The 24,655-nt window shown below is 36.3% G+C and overlaps 1 protein-coding gene across 1 annotated transcript; it reads right to left on the bottom strand.

Annotated features, from left to right (window-relative positions):
• Nucleotides 1-9,873: 9,873 nt before the first annotated feature.
• Nucleotides 9,874-24,225, bottom strand: LOC140158832 (glyoxylate reductase/hydroxypyruvate reductase-like). Its single transcript, XM_072182072.1, has 8 exons — nucleotides 23,885-24,225; nucleotides 19,532-19,662; nucleotides 17,332-17,404; nucleotides 16,185-16,301; nucleotides 15,436-15,626; nucleotides 13,146-13,281; nucleotides 12,405-12,535; nucleotides 9,874-11,687 (listed from the first exon to the last, which is right to left on the bottom strand). Exons 1-8 carry the CDS (start codon nucleotides 24,154-24,156, stop codon nucleotides 11,566-11,568), a joined length of 1,173 nt encoding a protein of 390 aa, XP_072038173.1. The 5' UTR covers nucleotides 24,157-24,225; the 3' UTR covers nucleotides 9,874-11,565.
• Nucleotides 24,226-24,655: the final 430 nt, after the last annotated feature.

Genomic DNA, 24,655 nt, shown 5'->3' on the forward strand with positions numbered 1-24,655 from the left:
CTTCTATCCTTTTTCTCCCTCCAAACTAGTTGATGTACGAAAGTCCATTAATCAACAGGTTGTAGCGTAAATTATGTTATCTTTACATGTGTGTGGCAAATATAGGTCATCAAATTTGTCTTAAATAGCAATGAAAAATGTTAATCAATTAGTGCCTATAATTATGTCTGTATGTATAAATCAGGGCGTGTGCAAATGTTTTTACAATTTGTGTAAATATATGTAATTTTTGTATGTAAGAATTTTGTTTGAAAATTTTATGAAATGATAATTTATATGTTACTGATATCATCTCCTTGATTCAACTCACATAATCGTGGAATATCAAGTTTGAAATGTTAATTAAAGACTCATGATAATTCATGATCAACTCATACTGTAGTGCTTTGATTGTAAAGTGAAGTGTTTTCTTTATCTCAACTATAATCATACTTCTTGCCATGTGCACACACCCTAAAATTGATGTCTATTTCTTGAAAGTATTGCAGATAGCAATATGTGACCCATCACATAAAAATACAGCAGTTGTCAAAGAAACTGTTTGTAGATTTTTTACCAAATTATAAAACAGCTAAATTCAGATTTCCCCCCTCAAGAACCCTCAAATAAATTAGATCCCCACTTAAAACTTCCACTTCCTCTGGTGTAAATAATGAATTATTCAATTTTTTACACGGGGTAGGAGAAAGATCCTCCCTTGTTTTTCCTTTTTCTCCATTCACCCTTATGATTCAAGTAAAAATTCAGATTTCCTCACTCAAGAACCCTCAAATAAATTAGATCCCCCTTAAAACTTCCAATCCCTCTGGTGTAAATATTGAACAGACCCTTAATTCCAAATGACATCTCTCACATGTAGCATATTGCATTTAGGTTATAAAAATAGTACAAATTCCTTATTATTTTTCATACACATCTTCGTTATGTTCAAATGTCAGTTTCCTACCACTGCTATGATTAGATATGAAAAGCCTCATTAAGACGTATTTAGAGAGATTGCGATTTCCAAACGTACGTATCAAACGTACTGTGGAATCTATTCAAAACCACTCTCTTGTGACGGGATTTTAGATAGATTCCACATACGTTCAATGCTCCCTCCACACAAACCAACTGAGAGCCTTGTTTCAAGTTGTGCTGGATGACGCCATGGGAAAAGTGTTAGCCAATCAAAAAGAACTTGTTCGTTATCGTTGGCAGACTGGATGTGTGGAGGGAGTGGAACCAGTATAAACATTTCTTTAACAATACAAATAGTAACACAATTGATAACTTGGTTGAATATTTTACATATTTTATTGCCTTACCAAAACCGTTGTAGACACATACAATCTATTTCGCCGGCTGATCCGCCATGAGCTGTTATGGCGTATGGTGGTGAGCCAACGACATGTAATCGTTAGTGCACGCTGGTTCGAATCCGAACGGTTCTGATTTTTCTCTCCTTTATTATAATGCCAGTTTGTCTGAGCTCCATTTCTTTAATTATTATATATTTTCTCAGGCATGTATCCTCTGGATCCTCGCATTTAATATTTAATGTCTCATATTGACTGATGTCATGCTATGACACAGCAGATAGGCCGCCCTCTCTAATTATAATTAAACATTACATTGGCGATGCGACATTTACTAGAGAATAAAATCATTACATGTTCAATTAAGCCGGCTGATCCGCCATGAGCTGTTATGGCGTGTGGTGGTGAGCCAAACGACATGTAATCGTTAGTGCACGCTGGTTCGAATCCGAACGGTTCTGATTTTTCTCTCCTTTATTATAATGCCAGTTTGTCTGAGCTCCATTTCTTTAATTATTATATATTTTCTCAGGCATGTATCCTCTGGATCCTCGCATTTAATATTTAATGTCTCATATTGACTGATGTCATGCTATGACACAGCAGATAGGCCGCCCTCTCTAATTATAATTAATTTACATTGGCCGTGCGACATTTACGAGAGAATAAAATCATTACATGTTCAATTCGCCGGCTGATCCGCCATGAGCTGTTATGGCGTGTGGTGGTGAGCCAGCGACATGTAATCGTTAGTGCACGCTGGTTCGAATCCAACGGTTCTGATTTTTTCTCTCCTTTATTATAATGCCAGTTTGTCTGAGCTCCATTTCTTTAATTATTATATATTTTCTCAGGCATGTATCCTCTGGATCCTCGCATTTAATATTTAATGTCTCATATTGACTGATGTCATGCTATGACACAGCAGATAGGCCGCCCTCTCTAATTATAATTAATTTACATTGGCGTGCGACATTTACGAGAGAATAAAATCATTACATGTTCAATTCGCCGGCTGATCCGCCATGAGCTGTTATGGCGTGTGGTGGTGAGCCAACGACATGTAATCGTTAGTGCACGCTGGTTCGAATCCGAACGGTTCTAATTTTTTATCTCCTTTATTATAATGCCAGTTTGTCTGAGCTCCATTTCTTTAATTATTATATATTTTCTCAGGCATGTATCCTCTGGATCCTCGCATTTAATATTTAATGTCTCATATTGACTGATGTCATGCTATGACACAGCAGATAGGCCGCCCTCTCTAATTATAATTAATTTACATTGGCCGTGCGACATTTACGAGAGAATAAAATCATTACATGTTCAATTCGCCGGCTGATCCGCCATGAGCTGTTATGGCGTGTGGTGGTGAGCCAACGACATGTAATCGTTAGTGCACGCTGGTTCGAATCCGAACGGTTCTGATTTTTTCTCCTTTATTATAATGCCAGTTTGTCTGAGCTCCATTTCTTTAATTATTATATATTTTCTCAGGCATGTATCCTCTGGATCCTCGCATTTAATATTTAATGTCTCATATTGACTGATGTCATGCTATGACACAGCAGATAGGCCGCCCTCTCTAATTATAATTAATTTACATTGGCCGTGCGACATTTACGAGAGAATAAAATCATTACATGTTCAATTCGGCGGCTAATCCGCCATGAGCTGTTATGGCGGGTGGTGGTGAGCCAACGACATGTAATCGTTAGTGCACGCTGGTTCGAATCCCAACGGTTCTGATTTTTTCGCTCCTTTATTATAATGCCAGTTTGTCTGAGCTCCATTTCTTTAATTATTATATATTTTCTCAGGCATGTATCCTCTGGATCCTCGCATTTAATATTTAATGTCTCATATTGACTGATGTCATGCTATGACACAGCAGATAGGCCGCCCTCTCTAATTATAATTAATTTACATTGGCCGTGCGACATTTACGAGAGAATAAAATCATTACATGTTCAATTCGCCGGCTGATCCGCCATGAGCTGTTATGGCGTGTGGTGGTGAGCCAACGACATGTAATCGTTAGTGCACGCTGGTTCGAATCCGAACGGTTCTGATTTTTTCTCTCCTTTATTATAATGCCAGTTTGTCTGAGCTCCATTTCTTCAGTTTTTATTAAAATTGGTTACAATTGCATGCCAAGACTAAACATGCTGTACTATATGCACAGGCAACATTAATTCAGTTATTTAAAACACTTCATCTGAGTATAGACCTTTTTCTTGTGACATCGCATAATCGATATTGGGTCTTAAATATAAATCAAACAACACATGCGTTCCCCACGTGCACCCAGTGTGAAAACACATTTACACTGTGTGTTTTGTCCTCATGTTGTCTTTTTCACTTCAACTTCCACAAAACTACATTTGTTTATCTTTGTTTCAGCTTGTTTTGATCCTACAAAATACAAAATTGTGAAGAATCATTATGTTTACTTTTTATGGCAAAGTTGATCATGCGCACTGGCGGTGCAGTATTTGCATTTGGGTGTGGATAACTGTAATGCTGGACCCATATCGATTGATTGGTGAGATCATGTCTGGAAAAAAGATCTATAGAATCTCATTTAACTTTAATTTAAAGGGCCAATCATAGATTGTTTATACAAACTAATTGAACAGGTCAATTTGATCATTATCACAAAACATTGCAAGTCATTCAATGTTAATAGATATCCCTTATTATGTCATTTGCTTGCATTAATCTGTTATAAAATACTTTCTGAATTAAAAAAAACAAAAAAACCTCAGATGTGCAAAAATCCACTTATCCACACTTTTATCCTATCTTCAAGTTAAATGTCACATTTTATCTTGATAAGAATGTATTTGTTTGCCATTTGTAGGTTTTACTCACATTTATGTTTGATCCAAAAATGACAGAATCTAAATTTCCATACATTTTAGGATGTTCTTATTAATTAGCAAATCACTGATAGCAGCTTCAATTGTGCATACAGCTGTATTTCACACACACCCTCAAAGAGGTATCTTAACATTTCCAAGGTTTGAAAACTAGAAAACCTGAGTTAAGGCTTCTGTGTTCTCACATGAATAAATTGTGTTACTACATTTTTTCTCTGTGCTGTTAGGGAACTCTACAATCAAAGCCGGGAAAAAAAAGATCCATCATAACACTCTCTCAAGGTACCCTGTTTAAGACAATTAATTTTGAGGTATGCAGAAAGTATAATCCAGACCAAGAATACATTGTATAAATAAAATAAGCCACATGTGCTACATTTTGACCGAATTGGAGGGTTTACACTTCAAATAGTACACAACCAACCTATAATTAAACTGCTCCAAAAAAGAAACTTACCAGGTAAGAAATTTGTCTGTCAAATTCAAACGACAAATTGTGTTACACTAAATGGGATATGAGTGGAAGCAGTGTTAATTGACGCTAATTTTACACCTCATTTGTTGCAAACGGATGAGTATTTTTGAAGTTATGCTTATTTAACCGAATCTATCCACTGGAATGAAAGTTGCACTCATACCACTTGAGATGGTTGGCAGTATACAGGTGTAATCAGTGCTCTCCTCTTCTTCTTTGCATGACTAACTTTCCTATTGCTTCTTGTGAGTTGACAAAGAATAAAAGTTCTGAACATCCTTTCATGTGTCTGTTTATTGTGTGAATTCATTGGGGCGGACCTGCAACTTTCAAATTTGATAGTAGGCTTGTTCAAATGAGCATAACTTCAAAAGTTGATCTGTTTGCGACAAATGAGGTGTCAAACTCCGCGTAAATGTACACCGCTTCCACTCATATGCTATTCAGTATAATACGATTTGTCGTTTGAACTTGACAGACAAATTTCTTACCTGGTAAGTTACTTTTTGGGACCAGTTTAGTTGACATGTATGCTTTATATAATTTTAATATGAAATGAAAACTTGACCTGTGCATTTAATTTGTAATTGTAAACCCATATTATTTGGTGATGAGAGCACAAATATACCGTTTTGGGGTGTTCTTTCCTCTGATCTTATCTCAAGTTAATTGAGCTGTGCATCAGCACAATCCATCTCAACTTCAAGTCTGACATATAAATGAAGCACTTGTGGGCTTTGTGCTACTCACTGACCTGATGGGGAAAAAGAAGTATAAATATACAGCGGTGAAAATCTAGAACTATTTATACCAGGGCATTTTTAGTTAGAATGATATTGCATAGCATTTTCAGGCTCAAGTGGTAATTCTCTTAAACAACACATCAAGTGGTAATTCTCTTAAACAACACATACATTTTTCATAACAAAACCTGCTTTATGTACAATCTAAATTTTTTTATAGCATTTTGATTAATATATATATGTAATGTTTTTCAATGCGATATCAGCTAAATTGTGCCCTATACTGTAACACAGAATAAAATATTTTATAATTACAAAAATGTTCTTTCGATTTCTATGTGTTTTGATGAAGTTAATAAGTGGTGGTCAAAATTAATTGGTACAAGGGACACTTTCCCCAAAGACAACTCCATAAAATGTATTTTTAAATTTACATGAATGAGGGGACAACTATTCCAAGAAATGCACATTGTCAGTTTCCTGAAGCCACGCAAACACCTCATCTCACCACAACACACTGAGAATTCAACATAGTCCAATATTTAAAAAAAGAGGTAACAGGGTCAAACCTGTGTTTGCAGGGCAGAGTGCCCATGGATCTCTCTTTTGAAGCAAGTGGGCCAGACTCTTCCTTTATGTTGCAACGGGGGAATTGCTATGCCTCCACAGCAATTTGTTAACTTCCCAGCATTGAATAAAGCTGGTACCCATTTGTACACCTTGGTGGGGGAGAGGCAATAGGAGTATAAAGAGCCTGCTTCTTGCCACCTTGCACATGAAAGAGCAGAAGATACATGCTTTGATACCACCAAACATTGTTCAGTTATTCATCCAGCAGTCCTGTACTATAACTTTGACTTACCCAATGAGGTATATCCTGAACAATCCAATCACCAACAGTCCAAGTCTACAAGATTCAAGTCTAATTCCATTTCTGATGACAAGTGGGACAAGACTGAAGGGAACTAAAGAAGGACTCCTCCAAATTCCATGGTGGACACCAATGAAACTAAGAAGGAAAAGGTCAAATCACGTAACATATTAATTAATATAATTAAGTTATTATTAACATAATTCCATTATTACAATTTTTGTTAGAATTATTATCAGTTTCTATTAGTACTAATAGTATTATCATCATCATTATCATTCTTATTATTATGATCATTATTATTATCATTATTATTTTTAGCAATATTACTTTATATCAGAATGTCTCTGATGGACCATTGCTATGACTCTCAGAGCTAAAATTACATATTGGTAAAAATATGTATTCAAAATGCTCAACCGCATTCATGCTATGAAGCCTAAACCTAACCATTCATAACACTACCTTTACCACATAAGACATGTGGCACATTATTGCATCTGACCAACCACCAAGTACTGATCCAAATAATACCATCAAAGAGTTCCAGGTCAACAATAAAGGAAGTTAAAAAGAGTTCAATGGTTAATTTAAGTGAACTTTTGGACAGAACTGAATACTGATGCATATGCTTCAAACACCAGGAAACAAATTTGGTTCGCTGTCAGCTGTTTGGAGACATATCCCATCTTTGCTGAGATTTCTCTAGCTGCATCTTTTGCCAGATGAAGAACTTGACCAATTTCTATCGCAATTTTTCACCAGACTGAGAAAAGCAGAAAGAACTTTGTACACCAAGAAGTCAATGCAAGGAATAAGATACGGTCTACATCGCCATTTTTAAAGTTGTGAAAGATGTTGATATTACCAAGTCAGATCAGTTTCATCGCAGCATACAAAGCATTGAAAGCAATGATGGTTACAGTGAAGAAGGAGAGTAAGGGATCTGTTCAGCACAAAAAAATCATGTACAAGATATATGATTCAGAAGCGCTCAACATAACAACACCACTGGGTTTGCAGAACGAAGTTTTCATGAATGTAATGATATACTTCGCCAACAGAGGATAGAAAAAAATCTTTGGGACTGTTTTTAGCAACATCCCAAAGCTAACAACTCTCGCAGAGGGACCATGGTACAGCAATGCACTACAAGGTATCAATATTATTGGAAACAAAATGAAAGACAAATCAGAATACCCGCTAAAGCACTATTCTATATAGCACAAGCAATGATAAAAAGAAAGAAATGAGAAGTAAAATCGCTTATAAAATGATGCAAGAACTTATGCCTAGCCCTAGTCATGCTACATGTAGTACAATGCAGCCTACTCAGTCTGGCCCACAGAATCCAAAAGAACAGCTACAGGATGATTCATTGGATTCCCTCTTGACACACTCACAAGAACAATTGATTTTGCAAGAATCCAACTTTAGCACCTGGAATGCAACATCTTCTTCGGTGCAGCACTTCCTTTTTACAACAAATAGAAGTACAGACTTATAAAAACATTTTGTACATAAGTTCTTCAATGTTTGAAAATTACAAGTTGACTGTTATTTGAAAATGTTGAATTGGATTTACCAATTTTGAACTGAAGTTGTGTTTACTTTACTATTTCATGGAACCTAGGAACTTTATCCTTTTGGAATTTTTATATAACTTAAGTAGTATAAGTAAGAAATGTAAGTATTTTCTTTTCCTGTCTAAACATGTTTACATAACATCAAATGACAAGGATATATTTTAGGTATCATCTACTAAAAAACAAATTTACCTCATTATGGTTCAGTTTTAAAATTGTGATTATTTTTTCGAACTGTAAGGATACTTTTTGGCATAGTATATTTAAATTTCATTGTCAATTTATCTATTTATTTATTTATTTATTTGTATTTATTTTTTCTTCTTTAATGTATGAACTTTTCATTCCAGTCTTATTCATTGCATGAAAACACAAACCTAAACTCACCCCTCCCATGCATCCCAGATGCACACTTAGGCCTATCCCATACACGCACTACCGCCCACCTATAATGTAATAGCCTCAAATGAGAACGGAAACAGTCAAGAGAGCGCACCACTATTTCACTGGTACATATTGTCAATATATAATCATGACAGATCAAGATCACATCCAGTAATCAGCTGCTGATAGGTCTAATCACAGAGATGAAACAAGAAGGAAAAAAGTCCCCCCTCAAAAAAAAATGACCAAAAGGGTTAATGGACATTGGGTGTGACCAAATGGATCAAACACCATTACTGCAAAGGACTTGGTCAAGCTACACCAATGTAAAGTTATGGGCTCTAATTCACCTGCTGTCCTTCAAAAGAAGGTTTACTTTGACATTACTTACCAATTTGGGAGAAGGGGTTGTGAAGGACTACCAGACCATGGCCACCATGCACGACACACCACAAGACAAAGAAAACTGTCCTGTACGCTCTTTTATGTTTTTCCTAAGCAAGTTGCATCAATCTCCTATTTCAACGCCCCAAACCAGACATCCCCAAGCACCGTCCCTGGTACAACAATGCCCTCGTAGGCAGTAAAACCCTTGGCAAGATGATGGCTTACTTGTCGCAATCGACTGGATTATCCAACCAATACACCAATAATTGCATTAGAGCAAGAACCTGTATACAACTGGGCCAGACTGCATGGCGAGGTTGTTCCGCCATGTTTGATAGCTTCGAGGGGCCAAGGGACTCAGGCTAAGTATAAAAAATACGAAATATGGGTATGTTTCTTTCCCACTATAGTCACGTAAACTCGCTGTTGAGTTTTGATCCATCATTTTTTTTTATTTCCTTTTGTTTTTTCACTATACCATAATGGTTAAAACCTGTGTGGTACCGGGTTGTAATAGAGATCACATTTTCAGTTCCATAGGCGGGCTGGGATTTTATAGAACCCCAGCTCCTCGCTTTTCTGAGCAAAGGCGAGCTTGGTGTGATGCAATTTCCCACGGTGATGGACTGGCAAAGGCACAGCAACTGTCAGATGTGCGTGTATGTGGCCTACATTTTCAAACAGTTTTCACAGAGCTTGGTCTGCTGCGATTAATGACAGTCTGCGACATTGCTGAACTTAAGTATTCTGCGTAATGGATATTTGCGTATAAAATTGAGCTCCATGACCTTGCGTACACGTCAACCTGGAACTCATGTTAGATGTTCTTGCGTCACATATATGGTACATGTAAACAGAGCCAGATAGAACTTTGTCCATTTTTGCAAGTAAAGAACTTATGAAGAAGATAAATACCAGCAATTATGTGATTAAAGATCAAATCTTCTGTAAGATACAAAAACTCTTGCGTCCTTTGTCAAATTTTCCTGCATCAAATTCTTCTTGCGGCATTGCGATCAGTTGGCGTATACGCACACACCCGAAATACTCATCAGCTTAAAGAACTCATTTTTTTACGTTCTGCACATTTAATTACACATCTTTCACTAGAAAATTATTTTTTGTTAGTTTTCAATTATTTGTATTCAGAATGCAATTTGGTGTGTCTGATGTGCTCCCAGTTCCCCCAAAAAAAAAACTGTGCATATGTTGCTATCCAAACCCTTCAAGCTAATTTTGCCTCACCCATTCTTTACATTTTTACTGCCTCATACACATTATTTGGGTGTAGAGGATACTGCACCACCCTTTTATTTCTTAACCATTAATAAGGATTTGCTTTACACTTTATTGATTTTCAGGAGAAGAGAGAGAGCGGGAGAAAAAAATTATGTGTTGAAGGTAATATTACTTTTTTTAAATAGAACAAACAGAGCATTCCCCTAAAAGTAGTATGGCACACTCATCAAAAAAATCAACCTCATTTTTGTCAAAATCACATTCAGAAGATTATCTGCAACTCTACAATGTATTTCCACACATCATTTTAAGACTACAAAAGGTTAATTTACAGTAAAAGGATATCATACCAGGAAGGTGAAAGATTCACAGATTAATCATTGATTCATCATCAAATGATAGAGAAAAAGTGAGTTATTGATAAGCATCTTTGAATCAATATGTTTTGAACTGCTCAGTGGTAGCAGAGCTCCATACATGGTGAGGGAGGGTATTCCATAGCACCAGGGCAAAGACAGCAAATGTTCATTTTCCGTTGGTCTTGATGCGAGAATGGACAATTTGTTATTAGCCTTTGGGTGTTATGTATCCTGCCCAAAGATTATGTGGTGGAATAATATACAGGGTAATCAGATCTCATAATTAAAAATTAAGGCGGAGACACTGAAAGCAGAGCATGATCAGATCTGATAAATTAGAAGGCATGCAGAATATTACTGGCAGAGATATTGTAGTTCTGTAACTCACTGTGGTTAACACTACTTGACCTGCTTGGGGACCTGTATGCGATAATCTGTGAATGATGAGGGCTTCTTATTGAGGTATATCGGCACCGCAATGCTCGCATATATGTTGCTTCCGATCTGTGTACAGTCATTTTGGAAGTTCAGCTCCTGGTTTGGACATTTTGCTCCCTGAAACCACATTTTTTGCTGCTTTTGCATCGACAACTCATACCAAAATCTCTGACATTCAGACATTGATTCTCAACAGAGGTATAATTGAGTCTCTATAGCTATCATAATTTTCCATATAAATATATATTTTTCTTTAAAGTTGTAACCGAGTCACTTTTAGTTGCCTTATCTCACAGACACACCCCACACAAATAAAAAATGAATTGTCTGAAATTGTCAAGTTTCCATAAAATATAACTTTTACAACCCAACCTTTGCAGAATAATATAAATTGATTCAGTATTTAATACACTGATTCAGTATACGCTGGTGAAGTGATGTAATAATCGGATTAACTACTGTGAAAACAATTTTTGAATATGCCGCGCTGCACTGGTACGTTCATGCGGTACCTCTGCATTGAACCATGTCATGCTGATCACTCGCACCCGTAAGATTAGTATCTTTGAAAAGATTGTATTCAATCTAAATTGCAGACATACACAGGTGATGCGTGCAACCAGCTTGTAGTGCAGCAGGGTATATTCAAAATTGTTTTCACCTATTGCTATGGTAGTTAATCCGATTTATTACGTCACTTCACCAGCGAATATAATATACTCATAATATAATATAAATTTCTATTTATAATTTTTTCCTACAAAGTTGCAATCAATTCACCACTAGTCACTCTTAGGTGCCTTAATCACACAGCAAGGATTTCCATTAGTACAGCAATGGATTTTCACATGATTTTCACACTCAGCTATAATGTCACAATTACCAATGTCTACTAATCCATCATCAAAGTTTGACTTGTGCAGGCATTGGTTCTCCTTTCAGTCCTGCGAGCATGTTACGAGCTGCTAGCACTGCCATCTCTGTTCTTGTTTCAATAGTTGCACTTCCTATATGAGGTAAAACGGCTGAAGAAAAGAAGGTTGGAAAACTTTGTTATTGTCATATTCAGTCAAGTGTAAAATCACACATATTGTCACAATTATAGATCAGGGATGCAAGCTGATCTGAAGGAAAAAGCCTGAAAGGTGTGTGAATCTGGGCCAAAAGCCTCCAAAACAGGCTGAAAATAAAGAAAAGTGTGGGAATTTGGACTTCATGAAAGCAGGAAAACTTGCATCCCTGATAGATAATGCCAATTTTGCAACTTGCATTCACAGTTTGGTAAGTTAGTGACTTGCAGCCACCAAGCTTCTTTTTGTAATATTTGCGAAGTAAACCAAGTCATGGAAATGAGTTCTGAGACAAGCAAATGTGGTTGTACACCCACCTTAAAAGCTGTACCATATCATAGTGCACATTTATTGCACCCCTAAAAATAATGATCATTGATATAGCATGATTTGAAACACTTCTATCAACAATCTTGTCATCTATTTATATATTTTCAGGAATGTAACTATAACACACCTAAACCCAGCCATGTGCACTTGTTTATTCTGAACCTCCCAATTTCTGGTTCCACCTTACATGCTTAGCAGAACCATTGATTTAAAAAAATTGAGTACCATACATAAAACTACCTAGTTTCAGAATGTCCTGTGACTTGAGTTACAAAGGTGTAGATAGTACATATGAAACTTCATGTTTACAATGTATGCAATTTTACATAAAGATCAACTTACTACAATTACTAAGAGTTAGCAGTGGGTGATCAGTTGGTAAAGGTTCTGGGGTTGTGACATCTAGACCAGCCCCTTTAATCAGTCCAGAGGTTAATGCAATATATAGATCATCTTGATTTACAACACCACCTCTGAAATAAAAGAAATATGAATAGAAAGAGTTAGTACTGGTAGTGAATGATTAGTTGGTATATATAGGTACTGTGGTTGTAACATGTAGACCATTTAATTTTTTTCATCCAAGATGTTATGCAACGTTACAATATCTCCTTTGAAATAAAAGAAACGTCTCTGAAATAAAAGAAACAAGTTGCTGAATTTACTACAAGATAGCAGCATCAGTTTGTAGCTTCTGGTGCTGTTCTGTGAGACACTGATTTAATCAATATCACCCCATAAATATTTAAGTTATTGTTGATTGATATCACCACTGGAATACAAGACATACAGTTGCTATACAGTTTTTCATGCTTGCAACATCGGTAATGATTTAAATTTGTGTTTGTGTAAAGCACCCTGAGGCCTTTTTGGTATTGGGTGCTATATGAAGCGCCTTATTATTATATTATAATAATAAGAACAATTTGTAAAGTTTGTAAGAATGAGTGATGGGCAACTTTCTCATCCCCATAGTTTAAAGCCTAGTCATAATTTGCAATTGAAATGAGCATTTCAAGTTATCAACCAATCAGAAATGCTGTTAGATGACCAGTCGTGCCCAGGGGGTTAAATTGTACTCACCTGCTTGTATTGATTAATATTGAGTTTGGTTTCATCTTGGAGAAAGCACTCTTATTGAACATACCCATTGTGTCAGGTGTCAATGCACAGCATACAATAACAAAATCTGATGCACCAAGTAAGCCATCAAATGACACTGCAAAGATTAAGCAATTCAAGTACACAATCATCTCAAGGTGACCCTAACTGGCTGCACACTTACTGTAAAGATAATTAGGCACAACATTTTTTTTTTCACGGCAGTGAAATGATGCCACTTGCACCCACATCTCATATGCACAGTTTATCCCTTACATACCCTGTGTCTTGAATAGCTATATAGCCCACCAACCTTGTGCTTAAAGAGACTAGGAAATAATTCCTAATATCTCATACCTAAATTTGTATGCCTTTATCTAATCTTGCCCCACTGACAACTTACTATTTAGCCCTTGGCGAGGAAGAGTCTGTTAAATGTAGGAATTTTTTAGCCTTTTTTATAAACATGTTTGTAATTGGCTTATAGCCATCACATGGTGACAATACACATAACTGATTGGTTAGCAGGTCATAGCCAGACCTGATCACAAAATAAACATCATCTGTATAGAAAACTATGCAGTAGGCGATTTACTTCAGAAAATTACTACATTGCACAAAACTAAGTCCATTATCTTTAGTTAATTGAATGTTTATTGACTCTGATAACCCATGTGTATAAACCTGTATAATATTGGTGTTCAGTTCATAAAAACAGGACCATGACCCTGACAAAAGCTAGCAAGAGCAAATGGCTGTGTAATCAGTGTTTACTTTAGTGATGAAGGCATCTTGCAATTTTCTTCTTATAGCCAAATTTGTTTCCTGTATAGGTAGCTTAATCAAAATTCCTTTAAAAAAGGAACGGGGCGCCCAATGTGAGCTTGGTCGTGATGTGGTGAATTTCATGGTGTTTAGATTTGATATTATTATCTCTTGCAAACCCGGTGACACCTCATTATAGAAATCAGACCTGTCGATAGGTTGTAAGAGGGATAGCCTTTTCCAGGCACAAATTGGCGCCATATAAAGAAAGTTTTGCTACTTTGCAACACAATAAAAACTTAAATGCAAAATGAGATCCTGTAGGTGGCTCGAGGGGCTTAAAAACTAAATGCAAAATGAGGTTTTTAAAAATATTGTTTTCAGAGTCAAGGCATGAGGTATCATTATTAAGCCTCATATCACTTATTTATTGTCGAATAAGTGCAGAGTAGGTTAGATATGAATATTAAATGTTAGACCAAAGTAGCTCAAAGTACATGTACTATACACCTGATCCATGAACTTGTCTTTTTTAAAGACAAATTCTTGTTTGTTCCTATAGCGCTATCGGTGCCCGAAGAGGTACCAATGATACTTTTTATCATACCCTGAATATTTGTACAGTGCACTATGCAACTCTTAATTATTATGCTTGATACAATTTATAATATCTCCAGGAAGTGATGTTAAGAGTCATCGGTACCTAACCGGGCACCGATAGTTCTATAGGACCTAATTAAACGTGGTGCCCTAAAAGAAGACAAATAAATTGACACATAATTGAACTATTTCTTATCCGGGTTTGTGGTTCAAAGACACTTACCCTGGTTTGATGATCCCAATCTCAGCACTTCAGTTACCTTTTTTTTTTTTTTTAAATATATACTATATATACTACAAAGTTTATGGAACAAACAGGTGTCTAGATGCCTGCCTGTGTAGAGTCCTCTTTCTCTATCTTAGTCTTGTCAGAAATCTACAGGCATGATTTCCCTTCTTTATTTTAGTTATCAGGCCTTTTTTGCCCTTGATCCAGCCCCAAATATCCTGAAAAAGTTTCTTGTCAACCCTGCATTAAATACTCATGGACATATTTACTCAATCTTTCAAAATTTAAAGTAACCAATGCATGGAATACCTGTTTACACAGTTGTCAACGTACTAAATGACTATATGATCAAGGCATGTGCTTACAAAATGTCTTAGGTCCATAAATGTCTTCCCTTTTTTCCATTTTAATAATATCTCCTTTCTTTTGCACAAAACTTCTTCTCAGAAATATTATATTGCCTTAAATTAACATCATTTCCCTGTCTCATAGTACCTGAGCTGCAATGAAGAGACAACAATCACTGTATTGCAAAAAATGTTTCAAATGTTCCTACTCAACACCGTTCCTTTTTTCATTGCCCATACATGCAGTTTGGCGTAATCCAGGATTATATGGTTTACACACAGACCTCTAGTTACATTTCACTATAATATTCAAAATAACTAAGGGCCTTACCATATTCAGCTCCAATTTCTTTTGCTTCTTCCCTTGGGTTTCTTGCAGTATACAAGAATTTGTTTACACCAAATGGCTTCAGGCACCTGCCAACTGCCATACCAATACGTCCTAGTCCTACAATGCCTACTGTGCTTCCAGATAGACCACTACCACACATCCATAGAGGTGTCCATGTACCCCAACCACCACTACATGATAGAACATATCAAGATGTTAGTGTTAATTAGATCAGAGAGAGTTATGTCTAAATATCTTTTAGGAGTGATTTTGGTCATAATGATTCAAGTGCCAATACATGTAGGTAAAAAGGTATGAGGAGATACACAAACAAATTCCAAGAGCCCGAGTCAACTCTACATATATTAAGTTATTGCATTAACCCAAGAAATTTCCAGATTTCAAATGTAAGATGTGAATTTAACAAGGCTGGTTTAAATTAAATATAACCCCTGAATATATGGGAACCATAGACTAATAAACTTATAGACTTATGCGAGAATTCTCATTGCATACAAAACATGTGGACTTTGCCTTTTGGTGTGCTTATTTTACTGTAGCTCTTTACTCTATGATGGGGACATAACTTAAAAAGGTTATCAAGCTGTGATAATAAGACTAGACTTTTGAATTGTCTTGAAAAATTATATTTTGGGTTTTTTGTCAAAAATTGTCAGATATTCCACCGTTGTTTACAGCAGGTTGTGCTAAACTCTGGCTCACCCCACCTTTGGTAGAGATATACTTACTTTTTAACTTCTTGTACACCTTCTGCAAGTCTTCTAGATGTACATAACAATAATGCAATGGTTAATTCAGCGGTAGCATCTGTGAGAACATCTGGAGTATAACCAAGAGGGATATTTCTGTACAAAAGAAAACACAGATGCTATAGATTAGAGATCATCAGATTTCTTTTTCATCAGACAACACCAATCAAGATTTATTTCATCTCAGGATGTGAACTGTAGGACCTTCATGCTCAGGCCAAGAAAAAAAAATTGTTTGCTTGCCCTCAATTGAATTTTAACAATTGGGTCGGTCGGTCTGGATTTTTTTTTTTTTCTTCTTTTTTTTTTAATTACTAGGAAACTCTAATGTTTGCATTAATTAAGGCTCAAAATATGAAACATCAGACAATTTTGGTGTCAAAATGAATCAACTAACATTAGAAAACAACTAAAATGTTGAACACAAGCTCTAAAATACATCTTCAGAATGCAAAAATTTGAAAAGAAAAAAAAAATTTCAGGAATTTCCAAAATTAGGGTCGGTATTCTTTTGTACAGTAAATAGAAAAAAACCCTTTTTTCTGATTTCCAAAATTAGGGTCGGTCGGTTGAGGGCAATCTAACATCTTTTTTTTTTGGCCTCATCTATCTGCTCCACCAAAGATAGAGGAAGATACCAAACAGTTAACACAAGTTAATGGATGTCATTAGTGTTTATATGTGGGTGGTAAGTTTCTATTATCAAATGCATCTTGTAATTTATCTTTTGGTGGTGGATGCAGGTGTTATTGTTTTACCAAATTATTTCTCTCACACTAACACCTTCCTGAATTGGCATTTTTATATAAGGCCAAGAACTAAAAAACATATCTAATGGTTTTTTTTCTTCTTCTTATATTGCTATCAGTTGTGTAAGGAGGAGAAGTCTCTTGTAAATAATGGTTCTGTAGGGTTGACTAACACAGAAGCAAATCTATTTCCAATATGATAACTTACAAACATTATGCATGAAATATTAAGGGAAAACATGAACATTGCAGAATCTATAAAAATAAGGAAGCGGGCAGGGGTGCTAAACATGAATTCTTTTACTTGGCCTAACTTTCTTAATTGTTTCTTGACTTTTTTAAAACCAACCCCTGCACATTTTACACTATAAAATTACCTTTTTCTGAGTTGTTGAAGATCAATATGATCATAGCCTACTGACATGGTGCTGACAACTTTCAAAGTTTCACCTGTGGAATGAGATCAAATAGAAATTATAATATGTTACACTTTTATTTCACTCATGTCAGAATATTGCACTCCTAGAAATTTCTCAACAGGCTGCCCGCTGGCCAAATCTGGCCTACGAGTGCATTTCAAATGGCCTGAGAAGAGCTGCCAAAATAAAAAAAAAAGTAAACAAATAATAACATTTACAAAACATTAGAATGATCTCTTGCCGGCAGTCGATGTATCATAGCTACATGTAGGTCAATCAGAGGGGTGTAGCTATTGGTGTGTGGTAGCGAGGCTGTTACACTTGCATGACGCAGAGGGGGCCTGAGCGGGGTTGGCCCCATTCTGAAGTTTGCATTTCAAAATGAAAGCCCTAATGGAGCCATTTGGTGCAAGAATTTTACACTTTTATTGGTTAAAGCTCAGGCCCCTAAACTTTTAAATTTTACTTAAACAGGCTATTTTTGTGGATAAGCAGTTTACAACAGCTCACCTTTTAACAGCATATATTTTTAATAGATTTCCAACTGGGCCACAAACTGGGCATGCTCAATTACTCGCAATTCAGCCTTGGTTTAAATTGTTTGATTTGAAGTACCGTATTCGTTCCAATAAGCGCCTGTGCCCCAATAAGCGCCCACCCAGGAAATTTCAAATTTGCCAAAGGGTACATCAATGTTGAAGTGACAGATAGTGAGATAGACGTCGATACGGTGAAATAGCTGGAGGACTACAAGTCCTGTGTAAACATGCAATACATTTTCTACATCAGAAAGGCTACTAGAACGTCTCAGGACCCTTTTATAACATAAATTTGTCTCTAATTAACACCATCACACTTACGAAAAATTAGGTAAACCAGGTAAAAAGTAAGCGCCCACCCAAAATGACTTTGTTAAGCGCCCTGGGCGCTTATTGGAATGAATACAGTATGCACAAGGTGTGTTCGAGGGGTATGTGTTCCTTCAGAAGTTGGGAAAATTTTCAAACTAAAGCCCCAACAAAGCCATTTGCAATTTAACCTTTTCTTTTTTGACAGAGGAGGGTGTCTGAGGAGGGATGTGCCTCCTCAGAAGTTAGGGAATTTTTCAAAATGAAAGCCACAATGAAGCCATTTGGTGCAACATTTTTACACTTAGTATTATTTTGAGCATACAGATTTTCAACCGACCTGACTTCTGGGCAGTAAAGCTTGGGTATATGGAAAGATCCATTCCCTGCTCAATTCAGTTAATCTTAATTCAACCTTTTTCTCTTTTCGAAGGGGGTGTGTGAGCGGAATGTTATCCTCAAAATAACACCATTTGGTGCAACATTTTTAATTAACTATTATTAATTACTTTTCAGAGCTGGCGATGCGTTTGTAAAAATATAAATGCGTCACATATGAGTAGGCCCTAAATGAAGAAATATGCACCTATATACTGAACTTCTAGCTATTTTTAGGCCTACTATATGTATCTTTTGATAGGCCACCCCTCTTTATATGAAACCAATTTTTGTTAAAATGGGTGGCAAAACAAAATTTTCAACCCAGTTTCGGTCATTTTTATCCTGATTTTGATAACATTTTCATCACCGTTTTGTTAAGTTAGGTTATTTTGCATTTTGTCAACAAAGGGGTTACTTGTTTTCAATTTTCTGGAAATTTCTTTCAATTTTCAGGAAATTTGATCGGAAAAGTGGGCTCCAGGTATAAAAAAGGTTCAGTTTACTTCAAATTTTTTGAAATATGGTTCCACTTTCATTTTTTGGGGTACTTTTTCTTTCCCTCCCTTTTCCGCCCATTTCAAATTTTTTTCAGGGGGCACTCTTCACCCACTGGCTACGCCACAGCTCTCTCCCTCCCCTATTCCCTCCCTCTCTACTCTCTCTCTCTCTCTTTCCCTTTTTTTAAAAGCAGGGCCTAGATTTCGATGAGAATCCCTGAATCGATTCTCGTAAGATTCGGTTGCAAGAATCAACTTTTCCCATTGCATCACACAGTGCAGTGACTAGCTATGATGGATTTTGATTCTTGCAAACCAAGACAAAATCTAGACCCTGTAAAGACCCGGGTGGCTGCAGCCCTCAAAGCCCCACCCCCATAAATACAAAAACACAAGTTAAATGAGCACATCATGATATTAGTAGAATAGTACCTGCAGTGTCAAATACTTTTTCATCTATCTTGTCCGTAAGTAAGCAGTAAAGTCCATCTATGCCTGGAACGCCTTCCAACAAGGCTTCACGAGTGATTGGATCATCAGATTTCCACTGGGTTACTTCACATCTGGTGAATAAAAATTTTTCAACTTATTATTTATATGTTGATTTGTTATTTACATATTCTCAATCAATAAAAATCAATGAAATATTGATCGATAAAAAACAATAACTTACAGAACATACTGAATGTAGCGGTATTATATAGATCTTTTTCAGGAGCCATTGGAAATGTTCGCAGATGGACGCGAACGTCTTTACACGCTCGCGTAAATACACATAAACACTCCTCAACTGCGTGCATTGACGTAACGCACAACCGGCGTAAGTGCGCGCCCAAGAACTGCGTATAATGATGACCCGTTTTTAAAACTGGGTCATCACTTCGGAAAAATTCGATATGAAAATGGTCTATAGGTGCCAGCAGTGCCGTACTATTACGCTGACTTTCCTATTCGGAGAGGAGGGCGATTTCGACCTCCTCGTTTGTTTACTAAACAGAGAGGTAGACAAAAGGGCCTGTCAAAACTGTTCCGCTTGTCCATACTCAAGTATCCAAAGGATCTGGGACTGGGACTGATTATTCGGACTAAGGTGCCAGGAATAGGTGCATGCATGCAATCTTGACCGCAATTTCGAGTTCAACTGAATGCGTTCATCACAATAACATAGTTTTATTTATCAAAAATTGACTATGGCATAGTCTAGGAGGGTAGCAAAATGATTCTTCTATTCACAGCTGTTTGAATTTTTCAAATCAACAAAATGTACCGGTATGGGAATGTCAAGTTATGCAAAGAAATGTTTTGTAACTTTTTCTTTTTTTGAGGGGGGGGGAGGCGTAAAAAAGGAGAAAATTGTGTCACATAGACATAGTGGCGCATATCGACGTCGTTTATATACTATACACCACTATGATGCACTTTTCTGTAAACATAGGAAAAAGTGTATCAGTAATCAATATCACAACATCATGACATAGTGTTAGGACCGGTCGGACAGGGTGCAGGTTATTTATACTGTTAATGTTGAAATTTGGATGAAAGTTATTTCAATGAATCAACTCAGTGTATCTTTTGAGCAAGATTTGCCTATTTTGGACAGTCTAAAATTTCAAGTGTAATTTTTTTATAAATTATACAGCTCAACTTACCATACTTTTCCTGACCAGACAGTCCATGCCAAAATTGTTACTACACCTTTACATTTCATCGAATCTCTTTTTGATGTCTGTCATTTTGAACATCACACTTGAAAGATGTATGCTATGTAGAAACTTTATTTTGCAATTTCATAATTTGCATATTATTAGCATATTTGCAAGAAAAAACATGAAAATCAATAAATACCTATATTTTTCACAATTTCAATATTTTATTAGAAATTAAGCATGTAGGCCGTTTGTTATGACTTGATGAATGAAGCTGTTAAACAGATTTTGATATTTTTGCTTATTTTTCCTTTTTTGCCCCAAAATGTGTAAAAATCACAATTTTTTGGATGACCTATATTTTCTTTGAATATTTATAAAAATTTCTTAATTTAGACCTGTATAATACAGTGCAGAAAAAGATGTCAAAAAATCTGTTAAACAGATTTCCAATAAATTGTTCCATTTTCCATTTTGGGTTAAATACTCAATTTTCATGCGCGGGATATTTGAAACATAAAATGAAAACATGTCCATTGCACTTTTTCCTCGAGATATACTATAATATCAAGCAGTGTGGTAAATAAGCAAAAATGACCACGGGCCATTTGGGCCCTTGTTCTCGAATCTTTAGGGGCCCTCACAAACTTTTGCGTGCCCGAATAAATTGAGAGTGGAAAATAAACACATTTTTTGAAAAAATCAGCATTTAAAATGTATCTCCATTATGAATTAGTGTAGTATGGACGATGTCTTGGAAGATTTTTTGTATTTTCAGTTCCGTTTTTCAGTAAGCTTAAATTTATTTATTTATTTACTTATTTTTTTCATGGGCCAATCGGGCCCTCATGGCACATTTTCGTCGGGCCCGCATTGATTTTCACGGGCTATGGGCCCCCGGGCCCGCCTTATTTACCACGCTGATATCAAGGTTACGGATATATTATAATCCCTTCTTATCTTCACTGATCCATCAGATGCCTATTGTTATGAATGATCAATGTAAAGGTTCAGAACTGGGCTACTAATGGTCTGTCAAGTATCTATAGTTATTTTCATGACTGTGTCAACTCAAAAATCATGAAAGGTCGAATGTAGGAAAAGTATGATCAGTTGAGCTGTACTAGCAACACTTTTGATGTGATTGCCAGTCGTGATCGGCTATGTTTACTTCTAGTACAGGGAACCCATACCGTAGTAGCTCTGCACAACGGTATGGGACGAAGTGTATACGGGTTGTTTTACAATCAGGGTACACAGATTGTCTCACTGGGGGTGAAAAATGAAGTGTCTATTTTTTTCTCAATTTATTTGTTTTTGTGTTGTAGATGGGTCAAATAGGAAATCTGTAAAATTTTTAGGCGTCAAGTGTTCAGAGTTTTAAGTTATGCCAGAAACATGTTTTTGATACACATGTTTCTGTATACCCAATTTTTCGGAGAGGGGTCACATTTTGACGGAAACCTGACGTCCAACTTTCAAACATGTGATACATGGAAACTAAGTGTAAGTGGATTAAGTGTTTATTATGAGTTTGTAGGATATATATAAGTGTTTTTCAAGAAAATATAATTTTAGTCTTGGGTCAATTTTAACTATGGATTACGAGCTTGTTTTCGGAGAGGACATTTTTTGATGGAATTTTCAACATAAATTTGAAGAAATGGTACAATTAATGAAACAGTCGCAATCTTACATGGTTCTCAATTTTGAATAATCATGTTTCAAACATTACTTCTGAACTGTCAAAATATGTTTTTATGTTATTGCTGGCAGTGATATGTCATTTGCAAAGTTCACAAAGGTCAAATGAGACGGCTATTTTGTCCCAAAATCATACAGAAATGTATATTTTCATCATTTGCTAAGCATTTCAAACAGTTTCTTTGTGGCTGTAGGTGGAACTAATAGGGGCCAATAATTAGACATGGCAACTTTTAATCATACATGTAAGTTAATCTAATATTTGAAACAGGGCACAATATGGTGCTCAGCCCAAATGTACCCTGATTGTAAAACAACCCATACAAAAAGCTAGTGCAACGCAATTGCATGATTTCAATTAGAGTTTGCACTAAAAAATGCAAGGCTCCTGTAGCTTAAATAGTTGCATGTTTGTCATAATATTAATTACACAGCTTCTTGTACTTCTTACCTAAACTCCTATGCTTGAAATTGTAATAAATACTCCATTACTTATCCAGAATAAATAAAAATTTATTTAGCACATGATCCAAGTCGGCGCACCAAAACTGAGATGGCACTTCAGTGCAAACTTAGATAGGGCTAGTCACTATTATCGCACTTTCAGTTTCCCACGCGTTTGAACGGGAATTGGATTGCGTACTTTTTTCGATGTCTAGTGAGCAAATTTTTTCAATATTTTGAGAAAATGATGTCAAATTTTCTATTCTGTATTGTTTGGTAATAATGTCTTTTGCCAATAGTATGTTTAAAGTTGTAATTTTGTGTTTTTGATAAAGATCGGATATTTTCGTTCGATTCAATTCTGAACCCTTCAAGGGTGCCGATTTCGACAGAACTTTGACGATAATTTTGCCTTTTGGACACTAAAATGCTTTCGATCCTTAATTTTGTTTCAACCGAGCCTTAAATTAGCAAGCACAACACGGTTGGTACCACTTTTATATACATTGATGAAATTTTAAAGATTTTTTTCAAGTTTCTAACGGCGCAAATCGTTAAGTGTGTATTTCCCATTGACATCCAAAATGGCGTAAGCCAGTCCTCAATATACATAGGTACGGCGTATATAGGACTGGCAAGCGAGTCTAGATAGGGCAGCACCAATAACGAAAATGTCATACCGATAAATGTCTGTTTGGCCGTTTTTTTAAGTTTGCCTTGCGAACTAGTTTACTTCTGAACTTCCATTGCTTTACATGGACTGGTGTCGATGCTTCAAAAAATCAGACTAGATTTTGAATGCAATGGCCTCAGACTGTAAAGCTATCAGTGAGCAAATTCTTGGCTAGACTTCTCGAGCAAGTGTACGCTTTGCCGCCTTGACCCTGCCTTGCCCTGGGCTGGCCTTGGCTTGTAATTTTTGTTTATAATTGAAAATGACATCGCGAAAGTACGACAAAGGTTTACAGCAAAATATATAATACATACGTACTCTTTGGACAACATTTCAAGTGCTTTCTGTGGAATATTTCTGGTGACAAACACCTTCTTCTTGCTTTCTGCACTCATTATTGTGAATTGTCTAAATTTCAGAATCTGATTCTCAGCCTGAGACTCAGGCCTGGCTAGGCTATAAAGCTTATCTGAAATATGCAACGAAGCAGCACACGTTGACCACGGCCTGCAGAACACTGGATCTGTTAAAAAATTCTGACGGATATTGAATTGTCTCTGTGTTCTAAAGAAAAGCTTCACTGCAGTCATGTTCTGCCGATGTAAATAGCAGAAGACCAAGGGCAAAGGTCGTCGGCTGCTACAGAATTCCCAGGGTCGTGAAATCAGAGAAAATAAAGGTAGAGAAGCGACACTCCGTACAATTAACGTGCAGACGGCCTAATACCGATGTGAGGACAGAAAATGTGACTCTCCTGCTAGTCTCGGGCGCGGGCCAGACTGTGTGCGGTATGAACAAAAACATAATTAACTGGTTGTGTAGGAGACTAGCAGGAGAGTCACATTTTTCTGTCCTCTGCTGTCCTCCGGAGTGTCGCGGTCCTGGTGAAATTTGACACGCTGTGATAGACGCTGAACTTATTTGTATACATTTGCTGTATTGACAAAATTAAGCTACTCTTGAAGTATTTTTCCTCCCCTAATGTGACAAAATATATTATATTACATTTTTTAAATAAGAAATACAACCTATTTTGGGGCAGTTTTGATTATTCAATTCTTATATATATATTTATCTGGCTCATACGTT

This window comes from Amphiura filiformis, chromosome 8 (assembly GCF_039555335.1).
Source record: "Amphiura filiformis chromosome 8, Afil_fr2py, whole genome shotgun sequence".
NCBI lineage: Eukaryota > Metazoa > Echinodermata > Ophiuroidea > Amphilepidida > Amphiuridae > Amphiura > Amphiura filiformis.